Raw genomic sequence first — 13,009 nt, 5'->3', positions numbered from 1 at the left:
TAATGGAAGGGAGGGGAGTAGGAGAAAGGATGAAGTGACCTCTTGTTCAGAGGAAGAGCCAAAGGGTGATGCCATGTAGAAAGACTGAGTTTTGTTTTGTACAGTTCCCAACATGCTGGTCAATGCAGAATTTATTTGACAAATAATTATTGAGAATTTAAGGGCTTAATGTCAAGATCTAGGAAATTCTGAAGACCTGGGTCCAGTGAGATCACTCCTGCAGGATGATCCTGGATGTCTGTACAACAGAAAACACTGAGCAATAATTATTCTCACATATATTCAGACTGGGAGAAACAAAGGTATAATATGCATGTACTTCTCCTGCTGCATGTATTTTTATTCAACAACCATTTACAGAGCCCCTGCCATGTGCCAAGAAATTTGTATATTCATTTATTAAATTAAGCTTTCATTGAGTATTTACTATATCCTAGGCACTGAGGAAGCCAAGGATACCAGCATGAATAAGTCACAGCAACTACCATCCTCAAAGAATCTGTGGAGGATAAAGAGAGAAGAGATAGCCATGCTCTTAGCTGTCACCCCTCCTGGTCATTTGAACCCAGGGAGATGCAGTCCCTCAAAGGAAACTTGTACCATCACAGGAAGAAGTGAGTGTGGATAAGGGAGAGCAAGGACTGGAATTGGAAGGGAAATGTAGAAGAAGGATGTGGTGAGACAGATATCCTAGTAGAGGAAAGACATTCTGTTTGCCAAATGACTTAGGGCTGGTATAGGTGAAAGTTATGAGAATACTGCAGCTTGTCAGAAGATTGGAATTCTTTCTCACAATAGGATTGTTTCATTCTGTGTTTTTAAAAATGTGCAGGCTTATATTTTGCCAGACTTAAAGCACTATATGGAGAGTTCATTTTATAAAGCAAAATTATGCAAGAGGAGGACAGCACCTCAAGTTTTCATCAGAGAGGCCACATACAATTCAAATCAGAGCTCATGGCCCACCACGGGACTGAAACAACCTGAAGTGGAGAACATAATCTACATCCCACACAGCCTCCAGATAGTCTCTCTGGTAGCCTGATGATTAATGCATAAACTAGAAAGACATTTCATTGACTGCCTCCTAGTCCCATGAGCGCAATGTAGTCAATAAATATTTATTGAATGTAATTTCCTGGGGCTTGTAGCACTTACTCTGTGATAACTTACAAGCGAATAAGCAAGAATTGTTCAGGGTGGTTACAAATAAATATATAAATGTATGTTAATGGAATCCAAAATACAAATGGACAGTAAGAAAGGAAATATGTATCCTTCTGCAGACAAGTCATCCAAGTGGTACTAGATTTAGGGTAAATAAGAAAGAAGTGCATTACACAAGCCCCAGAAGTGAGAATTGCAAGAGAGAGAAAGAAGAAAGAAAAAAAGGGAGGAAGGAGATTTATAAATGGCTCTATTTCATACAAATGAAAATATATACATTTTTAAAGTCAATCTTTTTTAGTCTCTCTGGCTTTATGTGTACAATACTTTTATCTGTCACTGAAATAGCGCCTACACTCAGGAAATGGCAGAGTTAACTGAAATGGGCTTCCAAATTACAATTTTTGCAATAAAAATAAAATATGGCTTTCTGCCACCCATTTGGAGCTACAGCACTGATATGCTTATGCGATCCCCCTTAAGCCCCAGTCACATTAGATTCTGAGCCATGTATCACCAATTCGGCCATGAGGATGACTGTTAGGTTAAATTTATTAAAGTCTGAACATTTATTCTGAGTTAAAAGTAAATTAAAAATTTGCATTTGAAATAATATCCAAAAGAGACAGTGTAATCACCACATTCTCCCTTGTGCATCCTCTCTAAGCTCCTGTGAAGTCTGAGAATGCACAGACACAGTGAAAGCAGGAGCCTGGGAGGTGCTGAAGCTGAGACAGGCATCTTCATGGCTGCATGTCCAGCTTTGTAGGGGAAAGATCTTGTCTCTGGGAAATGCTTCAGTAAGCAATTCTACAATTTTAATACAAACACTCAAAAGAGACTCTAGTCATGACCAACCAGGTCCAGCCCTTCAGCAAATTGGAAAGAAGACAATAGTGATTGCACAAATCCACATCCACTGGCTCTGATTCTAGGATTGCCACAACAACCCCATGACTAAAGAGGAAACAAAGGTTTCATTGCTGTCAGGCAGCAGGAAAGAGGCAGAACCAAGAGGGAAATCAAGACTTCTCAGGATTCTTTTCAGGATACCACCCCAAGTATAGAAGGTCATCAGGTCTGCAGTATACTGGACCTCCGTTGGAAGTAGCCAGACAATGCTGGATTCACTGCAGGTTGAGAGTTGTCTTTGCCTTCTTTCTTTCTTTCTTTCTTTCTTTCTTTTTTTTGCGGTACGCGGGCCTCTCACTGTTGTGGCCTCTCCCGCCGCGGAGCACAGGCTCCGGACGCGCAGGCTCAGCGGCCATGGCTCACGGGCCCAGCTGCTCCGCGGCATGTGGGATCTTTCCGGACCGGGGCACGAACCCGTGTCCCCTGCATCGACAGGCGGACTCTCAACCACTGCGCCACCAGGGAAGCCCTGCCCTTTCTTTCTTATATATAAATTTATTTATTTATTTTTGGCTGCGTTGGGTCTTCCTTGTTGCGTGCGGGCATTCTCTAGTTGCTGCAGGCAGAGGCTACTCTTTGTTGGGGTGCGTGGGCTTATTACAGTGGCTTCTCTTGTTGCGGAGCACGGGCTCTAGGCAGGCGGGCTTCAGTAGTTGTGGCGTGTGGGCTCAGTATTTGTGGTTCACGGGCTCTACAGCACAAGCTCAGTAGTTGTGATGCACAGGTATAGTTGCCCCGTGGCATGTGGCATCTTCCCGAACCAAGGCTCAAACCCGTGTCCCCTGCATTGGCAGGCAGATTCTTAACCACTGTGCCACCAGGGAAATCCCTGTCTTTGCCCTTTCAATGCTCTGTAGATGGTAGTTGAGTAACAGACTTTATAGCCACCAAATCAACCAGGGAAATTTGCCCAGAGATTTATAGATTACTACTCACCTCCACCACAATATCTTTTGCAAGTCTATTCCTAATTCCGCTCTCTCCTGACTTCAAGACTACCTACACTTAGTGTCCTTTTGTTAAAGCATAATTATATTTCCCAAATAGGTGATAACATTTTCAGAGTCATGCTGACACTTTTGTGTGTTTGACAAACGAGGGGCACAGTGACTTGCTGATATGTCATGACTAAAATATTCAAATAAGAGTAGAGACATGGGTATGAAATGTACAGTGTGGGAAGTCCATAATTATGTAATATCTTTTTATGGTGACAGATCACAACCAGACTTCTTATGGTGATCATTTTGAACTGCATAGAAATATCCAATCACTATGCTGTATACCAGGAACTAACATAGTGTTATACTTCAAAAACAAACAAACTCATAGAAAAAGAAGATCAGATTTGTGGTTTTCAGAGGTGGGGGTTGGGGGAGTGGGAATTGGGTAAAAGTAGCCAAAAGGTACAAATTTTCATTATAAGATAAAAAAGTACTAAGGATGTAATGTACAACATGATAAATATAATTGACACTGCTGTATGTTATATATGAAAGTTGTTAAGAGAATAAATCCTAAGAGCTCTCATCACAAGGAAAAAAATTACTATCAACCCTTAGAATGTACATATATATATATATATAAACCACTTTGGTGTACAGTAGAAACTAACACTATATTATAAATCAACAATACTTGAATAAAATAAATTTTAAAAAAGACTACCTAACCACTTTCCAAAAGAGGGAGAAGGAAAAGATCCTGGGGATTTCCTTCCGGGGAGCTATCATCAGTTCTGATTACATGTGTAAAAGCTGACCTGAGGCATCCTAATATTCTTTCATATACTGAACACTGTCTGTGCCATCGCTCTTACAGACCAAAGAAGGAAAGCCTAAGTCCCTAGCAAGAAAATCTAGGAAAAGTTATTCTAAAAGGTATTCTATAAAAGGACAATCAGGGAAGCCTTCATGAAAACTGAGCCATCACGCTTCTCAGACAGGGAAGATCTAACTAATCATAACATGGAGAAGGGAGGAAGTCTCTGAATGCTTCTTGTCCTTCAAGCCAGATGCTCAGCAGGCTCACCCCAAATCCAGCCAAGCACACCCCTTTAAGCCTCTTCAATAATCCACCTGCCATTCCGAATCTGCAGCCTCCCTAAGGCTCTGAGGTATTTATCAGATTACCACTTGAGGTCACATATCCTACTGTCATGTTTTGTGGCTGTTTATTTATATGCGTTTTCTCCTTGGAGAAATTAGAAGCTCGGAGTTCACAAGGAAACACAGTGCTCTGCGTGCGGCAGGTGCACAGTGTGAATTTGTAGTGCACATACTGAATGAAATTGCTTTCCTTGTAAGCCTGGCCCCAGTTCCAGCCTAGAGATCCTAGAGTCCAAAGACTGTAGAAAAGAATTATGTGGAATTATTTGGAGCCAGCTGACAGCTGTTCTATTTGTCTGCTCATTTCTGAAGTCTCCATTGACTATTCAGTCCCATGGAAGCCAGAAACACCTGCCTGTCAGAGAATCAAGTGCATGATTCGGAGACTTTGTCAGATACTTAAACCCAAAAGGCGGTATAAGACATAATTCCTACTGTGAAAAAAAATGCATATTTTAAGGGATGGATCCATGAACTCTGCAAAAAATAATTGTTTTCAGTGTAGACAATATTTATTGGCAGGTGTTAAGAGTGCAAAATAGTAACAAAGGGATGGGAAAAGAGGTTGGCATGGCTCCCCTTCCCCAAGTGAGGACCCTGTAACCAGGCCAGTGAGGTAGGAGTACTTGACTTCAGCCACTTTGAGTCCAGCATCCACTGGAGAACAAGATTCCAGGCAGGAGGGGTCCTCACAACATGGGGGAAGGGAGCAGTACCCTAGAAGGGGTGTGAGCTGTGTTCCATCCCAAGCTGCTTCGTTCCTGTCCACCACACACCTCAAAAGCTCGGGGCAGGGGTGTTAGGGGACTGGGCTAAACCTATTCCTTTAAAAGGTAGGTGATTTTTTCAATGCAGGAGGCAGAATTGATGTGACTATAACTGATATGAAATGCTGATTGGAATATTTGTTAATTCTAAAATCTCAAAGTCTATACACAAATTCAGACGTGGACACTCATTCAGATGACACCACTCAGTGCTTGATCCCAAGTAAGAGATGGAGAAATGGCTCCAGACCTAAAGTCATCATTCACTTTGCTTCCCTCTTCCTGCAGAGAGGTTTCATCTACCCTGGGCTTTGATATGCTCAGGTGTGTCTGTCTCTTTCTCTTCATGAAGCATACTTGTTAGCCATACACTGACTTCTAGATGTTCAAAGAATTGGTGAAGATTTCTCCAGGAGCTATTGGTTTTTTGTTAGCTTTAGGCCACTGCTTTCTCATTTGTACACATTTACTTCCCTTCAAATTGTATGGACCTGTACAGGATTGCTAGCCTTTAAAATTGCCACACCAGGACTTTAAAAACTACTATTTCTATCACCATTATTCCTTAATCCAAAAAAGGTAAAGATAGGCTTTACATTGGCTAAATTCACAAAGTTGTTCTTATTTTTCTTATTTCACTGTAAACCACTGACATATACTTAGGCATCATGTCCCTAGCATAAGGACAAGGATGAAAATTTCTCTCCTGAAATGTTGCTAGATGGGTTCTAAAATATTAAAAATATATGGCTGAGTTTAGCATTTATGTCATAAAAGTCATAAAACTTAAGGATAGAATATGAAAAAGAAAATAATTGTAAAAATCACCAGGACTCAAAGGGCTTCTGGAGAATTTTTCACTGGGCAGGAACAATACATAATCACTAATGCAGATTTTGGTGACCAAATTGGAATTTTTGTCCTTTCTTCTCTGTTCCAGGTACATGGCCATCATCCACCCCCTCCAGCCCCGACTGTCGGCCACAGCCACCAAGGTGGTCATCTGCGTCATCTGGGTCCTGGCTCTCCTCCTGGCCTTCCCCCAGGGCTACTACTCAACCACGGAGACCATGCCCAACCGAGTGGTGTGCATGATCGATTGGCCGGAGCATCCCAACAAGATTTATGAGAAAGTGTGAGTAGAGATGAATTTCAGTGCCTTCTTTGCCCTTTCTTGTTCCTTCTTTCTTTTGTTCTTCTGGTGGTTAGGATTTAATTTGTATGTTAGGTTTTAATTTGTAAACATTTCTCACAACCACTCTGTGTCAGGTTGATGTGTCCATAATTTTCAGGAGACTGTTATGTCCCAAATACTATTCTGGACTTTGAATGAAAAGTTTTAAAATATAAGACCTGGATCCTGATATAGCATACCATTTGGGCACACTACCGTGTCCCTCTTACCAGTGACTTTGCCCTGCCAGTGTCTGCATTTCTTTGCCTGGGAACTTTTTCCTACCCTATAGAATGCCATTTTGCCCTCTTGCACAGCATGCCAGAGGGTAAGGGAATTATCCTTCCCTCCACACTCCCAGCAGCTCTCAAAAACAACTGATGGGGGAACTTCCCTGGTGGTGCAGTGGTTAAGAATCCGCCTGCCAATGCAGGGGACAGGGGTTCAAGCCCTGGTCTGGGAAGGTCCCACATACCATGGAGCAACCTAAGCCAGTGCACCACAACTACTGAGCTCGTGTTCTAAAGCCTGCGAGCCACAGCTATTGAAACCCACACGCCTAGAGCCTGTGCTCCGCAAGTGATGCCACCGCAATGAGAAGCCCGTACACTGCAATGAAGAGTAGCCCCCGCTCACCGCAACTAGAGAGAGCCTGCACACAGCAACAATGACCCAACTCAACCAAAAAAACACACACACAAACTGATGGGAGTTGGCATATGAACACCCCAGCTCCCTCCCCCTTCAGGTGGGAGGTCTCTGAGGTGTGTGTTTTACTGTGTTCAGGGTTTCCTCTTGGGATTAAGCTCCAGTCACCCTGGTAGCAGCTGGCTCAATGACACACGCTTTGTTAGCCCCACTCCCTACTAGTGTTTCTTTCTCCTTCCAAATAAGTCATTTGCACCTGAATCTTTATCTCAGGATGTGTCTCTGGGGAAAACTAAACCAAAACACCTACCTTCTAGGATTTTGCAGCTGGAAAAATACCTATACATGTGAAATGCATGGGAAGGCAAGGCCAGAACATTGAGACCTTATGAGTAACAGGTCCCCCACAGGACAAGCCTGTTTCTCTTCCAGCGGCCTGACCGATCACATTTAGGGCTTTTTAAAGCTATCTTGGCACATTTTCCAAAATTTCTTATCTTAGAGGCAACATTAAAATGGCTTATTCTTTGTTTTGTTCTATTCAAGTGAGCAGCAATTTGACATTTATATTATCATCAGTTTTCTAGATTCAAAGCACATTGATAATATGGCTCCTTTTGAAAGTCCTCTATAATTTTCCAATCTTGGGTTTATTAAGTGAATTGTAAAAGAAAGACCACTTGTATTAGAATCAGAAGATCTGGGTGTTAATTACAAGATTGCCAGTTTCTAGCTATGTGACCCTGGGCAAGAGCACAGTCTCTCCTCGTTGTTAAATGGAATATGATAAAGCACTGCCTCACATAAAAAACTGTTTTGAAGAGCAAACAAGATAATGTATTCTCGCCTTGTAAGCTATTAAATGCCATACGAAAGATAAGATACTGTTATTGAACTAAATTCATTAGATAGTATAATATAATCATTATAGACCTTTGGACTTATTAAATGGTAAAATGAGACACTGTACCTGTTGGCCCTCTAGATTTGAGGGTCCAAAATCCTGTTGCACACAGAGTTACACTACTGCATCTGTTCCATGGAGCATGGAAATGTAGCTTGTCGGAAAGCAATACATAAAGCTCAGACTTTGCCTTCCAGACACAGACAGCAGGATTTAATTGATCAGGCAGTGGGAGGATTAATGCTTAGCCTAGGAGATGTTGAACATTTTTCTTTCAAGTGAAACTACAAGCCTGAGCAGAGTCACAGTGGGAGAAAGAACATAGCTTTACAAGCTGTACAGGACCCATGAACATGTTCAAGCCAGAAGCTTCCCTCAAAAGGGGGGAAAAAACCCCTCTGAATTAAAGTTCATTATATAAACTGTTTCAGAAACTGCCGTCAACGTCATGGACCTTAGCTCAGTTCTTAGTTCTTGTGAGCTTTTCAAAGTCTGATCACCTTTCTGCAACTTTTTGCTTCAAATAAGCACAGTTCTTTTATCTTCCAACAAATTCAAATTTTAACTTGGAAATAAAGGTTTATTTTCTCACAGATCTCTGGGATCTCATGCAAGAAACAGTAGTGTTTTACTTTTAAACATTTTTCTATTTTATGCTTACTAATGATTAGAAAGTCCCTTTGAGACTCAATGTTTTGGACTGTCCTTTCAAGTTACCTTTAAAGAATTTTGGGTAACTGCTCCTGGATGCATGGTTAGGTTTGCCATTATTGTTTATTTCATGATTTTAACCTAAAAAAAAATGGGCCTGGAATAAGAGCTCCTGATTTTATCTATTCAAGATGTATAAAATGTTTATAGATGCAGTAGTAAGTTGAAAGCATCCACATTTGCCATTCACATATTGTCTGTGATACAAACATAAGTGTAAGCTTTATGCAAACCTATTTTATTTTTGTCGGTATCTGTCATAATGCATCATGATATATTTTTTAGGGAATTTAAATTCCATCAGTTCTAAACTAAGTACTTTATTATATTCTCTTTTATTAGAACTAATGATTGCCATTTCCACAGTACACAGTAATTCCAAATTTGAAACCATAAGGAAATTTTATTTTGAGACAGGGTAAGAGCATAGGCTTGAGAGTTAAATGAGTGATCAACTCCCAGCTACATCTCTCTCTAGTTGAGTCGTAATAGTCAAGTTATTCAACCTCCTAAGCCTAATAGTACAGTCCATATAGAGGTGTTGAGAGAAGTAAATAAGGTACTTGCTTAGCTCAGTGCCATGCACATTAGAAAGAATCTAGTGAATGTTACCTACTGTTGTTAGCGTCATTCATTGATCTGGGTACATGGGCAGAAAACTGGCAGCAGGGAGTGAGATGGGCAAACGCTTAGGCCCAATTCATCTGATGAATAATTTATGCCAGATAATTACACTAAAAGGTTTTGTGAAAATCTGGGTTTTGTGAAAATCTGGGTCTTTTGAAAATCTTTGAAAATCTGGCATTTGCCTTCTGGCTACATGGTTAACCTCTAACCCTGGTAATTTATCATTTAGATTCTTATTAATACATGTATTAAAGTAAACACTTTTAAAGAAATGCAATCCAATAAAAGGACAGGCAAAAGATATCCTTATATATTAAATGGCCAATTAATATATAAGAGGCACACAACTTCATTCATCAACAGTGAAATGAAAATTAAAACCATAATGAGATCTTACTATCTACCTATTAGACTAGCAAATGTTCAGAAGTCTGACTAAACTAAGCATTTAGAACTTTTGGTGAAGAACCTTAGTAGACTGCTAAAAGTATACATTGATAAAACCACATTGGAAAACATTTTGTAGTATCTAGAAAAGAAGAAACTATTCCTACCCCATAACCCTGCAATTTCACTCAGGGGTAATTAATTACCCTAGAAAAACTCATGCTATGAACCCACATACATCTAGATATTGTTTATATCAGCATCATTCTTAAAGCCCTAAACTGGAGATATTCCAAATGTCCGTCTTCAGTTAGATGGGTATTTTAAATGTGGTACAAGCATGCAATGGAATATTATGTAGTTGGTAGAATGAACAAAATGTAGCTCCATGCAGCATAAATGGCTCTTGTAAATAAGGTTTTAAAACAAGCAAAATGAAAGGTGGTAATACTACAACTGCAAGCAAAGAAGTAGTTACCATGAAAGTGAAGACTGTGATTATCTTTCAAGGGAGAGAAAGGGATGTGATCAAGAAGGGACACTAGGAGTTGCTTCTGAGGATATGGCATTATATTTCTCCAGCACAATGGTAGTAGCATGAGTGTTTGCTTTAAAATTACTCATAATACCAAGTAGTTTGACTTATGCACTTTTTCTGGAATTTATGTTTCATTTTTATTTAACTTAAAATTAAATGCTATCCAAAGGTTTTTGCTTTTGCCAGCTCTCAAGATACTGCTTCCATTGGGATAACCCCAAATTTCCTCCATAAGAAATTATCTTCTGAAGTGTGGGCTGTGCCTGGGGTGACATTCATAAGTACTCATCTCTGAATTAGCCGAAGTATGGATGGGCCCCGTTTCATTCTCATGTTTATTTGCATTTTGCCTTGCTAACTCCTATGTGTCAGCCCATTTGGAATTTTTCCAATCGGTCTAAGGGGGGTTAGGACAAATTATTGTCCCTGGAAGGATGTGACAAATGTTAACCAGAGAACAAGCCCACAGCACTCATCCCTTGCTGCTATTATTCATAAGCATGTACATCTGGGCTACAAAATGCTACAGATAGACTTGGTTCATCTTCCTGGAAAATCATTTAAAACTTCATTTTGCATTTAAAAATATAAATAAATTATGGGGTATAATGAAAGTTCTTATAATTTCTTTAATCACCCATATTCCCATCATTTACAAAGGCTCTAACATTTTGATGAATTTCCATCCAGGGAAATATTGTTCTTACTTTCTTTTGAAGTGTCTTGTGTACCTACAGGTCAACACAAATATAGATTGTTTCCCTTTTTGTAACACAAAATGTAGCTTATTATGCACATTGTTCTGTTTTTTATTTAACTTAATACGTCTTAGAGATCTTTTCATATCAGTTCATGAAAAGCTTCTCTATTCTTTTTTTCAGCTACACAGTACTCCATGTTATAAATGTACAATATTATTTAACCAGTCACTTTTAGTGGACTTGGGATTGTCTCCAGCCTTTTGCTATTGGATTGCTGTCATGAATAACCTTTACATTTATCATGTAAGGCTATGTGGAGCATAAAAATCCCCAAAATGGAATTGCTGGGTCAAATTTTTATATTGGCCCTCCATACTAATTTACATTCCCATCAGAAATGTGTGAAAGTCTCTGTTTCTCCACAGCCTCGTCAACAGACTGTATTGTCAAGATTTTAGATTTTTACCCACTAAAGTTAAAAATGCATTTCTCTTATTGGAACGGGGTTGAATTTTTTTCATAGTTTGAATCATTTGTATTTACATTTTATAATCTGCCATTTACCGTATCATAAAGAATTTCTTATGTCATTATACATGTTTGTACAATTTGATGTGAACATATATGTGTGTATGCATATGTAAATAATAGTTTTTTTAACTAATCTCCTTCTTTGAAAATTGATTAGTGATTTCCCTTAGCTGACTAGTAAGATAAAACAGCAAACTTCATAAGCAGGCTGCTTCTAGCTACATCCCTAGATCCCTGCAGGGACAGGTCCAATGTCTTCTGTCATCCACTGTTTATGTCTACAGTCTGCAGTTATGGAATGTTATTCTAAAATTATTCATGAAACTGGAGACTTGAGTTCATTATTAATATAGTATTGTCGTAGTTTGTGATTGAGTCCTGCCATAATTTTAGCAACTTGGCAGCTGTGACTGCTCTTGTGAAACTGTGACACTACCTAGGAAGTCCTATAATGGTAGAGTGATTGACTGGTGAGGAAGAAAAATTTCACGGGTAACCAAAAGTAACTCTTCCCCATGGAGAAAAAAAGCACAGTAAAAGAAAAATTAAAGTATAAAGAAGAAATATTTGGCTTTGAAAAATGCAAATTCAGTAGCTTTCAAAATTATTTGGATCCAAGCCCACTCTTGAGGATGCTATCCAGGGTGTCAAGTTGCCGTGGCCCTGGAAGGTTATGGGGTAATACCCCTGAGGACAAGGAAGATGAATGAGTCAATATTTCTTTATCAGAGGGCTCACCAATATGGCCAAGAAAAAGTCTGTAATAAGGATGAAAAATGAGAAATACATCCCAAAGAATGAGATTTAGGCAGCCTGGGGAATTTCAGCTTTCCTGAATCATTTATTAATATTGGTCATATGTCATTTTCTGTTAATTAAACTTCTTTGTACATAACTTTGTGGTAAAGTTTTAGCATGAAGTAAGATGTGCTTATCTGAATTACAAATATTACCAATAGTCCTGGGAAAGGAAACTATGTCAGAAAACAGCATCACTCATGACTATAATTACCTGGAGATTTTGTGAAAGTGTACATGAATGTGGATAGATTAACTCTAATATAATTCTTTTATTTTTTATAAATTTATTCATTTTATTTATTTATTTTTGTCTGCATTGGGTCTTCGTTGCTGCCCTCGGGCTTTCTCTAGTTGTGGCGACTGGGGGCTACTCTTCGCTGCAGTGCACGGGCTTCTCATTGTGGTAGCTTCTCTTCTTGCAGAGCATGGGCTCTAGGTGCATGGGCTTCAGTAGTTTTGGCATGCAGGCTCAGTAGTTGTGGCACACGGGCTTAGTTGCTCTGTGGCATGTGGGATCTTCCAAGACTAGGGCTCCAAGCCCTAGTCCCCTGCATTGGCAGGCAGATTCTTTTTTTTTAAAACATCTTTATTGGAGTATAATTGCTTTACAATGTTGTGTTAGTTTCTGCTGTATAGCAAAGTGAATCAGCTATACATATAGATATATCCCCATATCCCTTCCCTCTTGCGTCTCCCTCCCATCTTCCCTATCCCATCCCTATAGGTGGTCACAAAGCACTGAGCTGATATCCCTGTGCTATGCAGCTGCTTCCCACTAGTTATCTATTTTACATTTCATAGTGTATATCTGTCACTGCCACTCTCTCACTTCGTCCCAGCTTACCCTTCCCCCTCCTTGTGTCCTCAAGTCCATTCTCTACATCTGGCAGGTGGATTTTTAACCACTGCACCACCAGGGAGGTCCTCTAATATAATTCTTTATTAGTACCAATTGTAACAGAAGACTGTCTTTATTTATAGCATTTTGTCTTTTGTATGTCATATCCCGTCATCTTAGCTGAAATATTTACAT

General features: G+C 39.6%; 1 protein-coding gene across 1 annotated transcript in view; it reads left to right on the top strand.

Moving 5' to 3' along the window:
- The window catches only part of TACR1 (tachykinin receptor 1), a gene marked incomplete at both ends in the record, with an annotated part of 93,062 nt that overhangs the window by 14,731 nt on the left and 65,322 nt on the right, over nt 1-13,009 (top strand). Inside the window, one exon of the mRNA XM_082851719.1 lies at nt 5,895-6,089. Within this exon, the coding sequence (XP_082707845.1) occupies nt 5,895-6,089 (195 nt within the window). The remainder of the gene's footprint in view (nt 1-5,894; nt 6,090-13,009) is intronic.

Source organism: Leucopleurus acutus (assembly GCF_964270905.1).
Source record: "Leucopleurus acutus genome assembly, chromosome: 12".
In the NCBI taxonomy this organism is placed as follows: Eukaryota; Metazoa; Chordata; class Mammalia; order Artiodactyla; family Delphinidae; genus Leucopleurus; species Leucopleurus acutus.
Note: the sequence above shows the minus strand (reverse complement) of the source record. Positions and strands in the feature narration are given on the sequence as shown.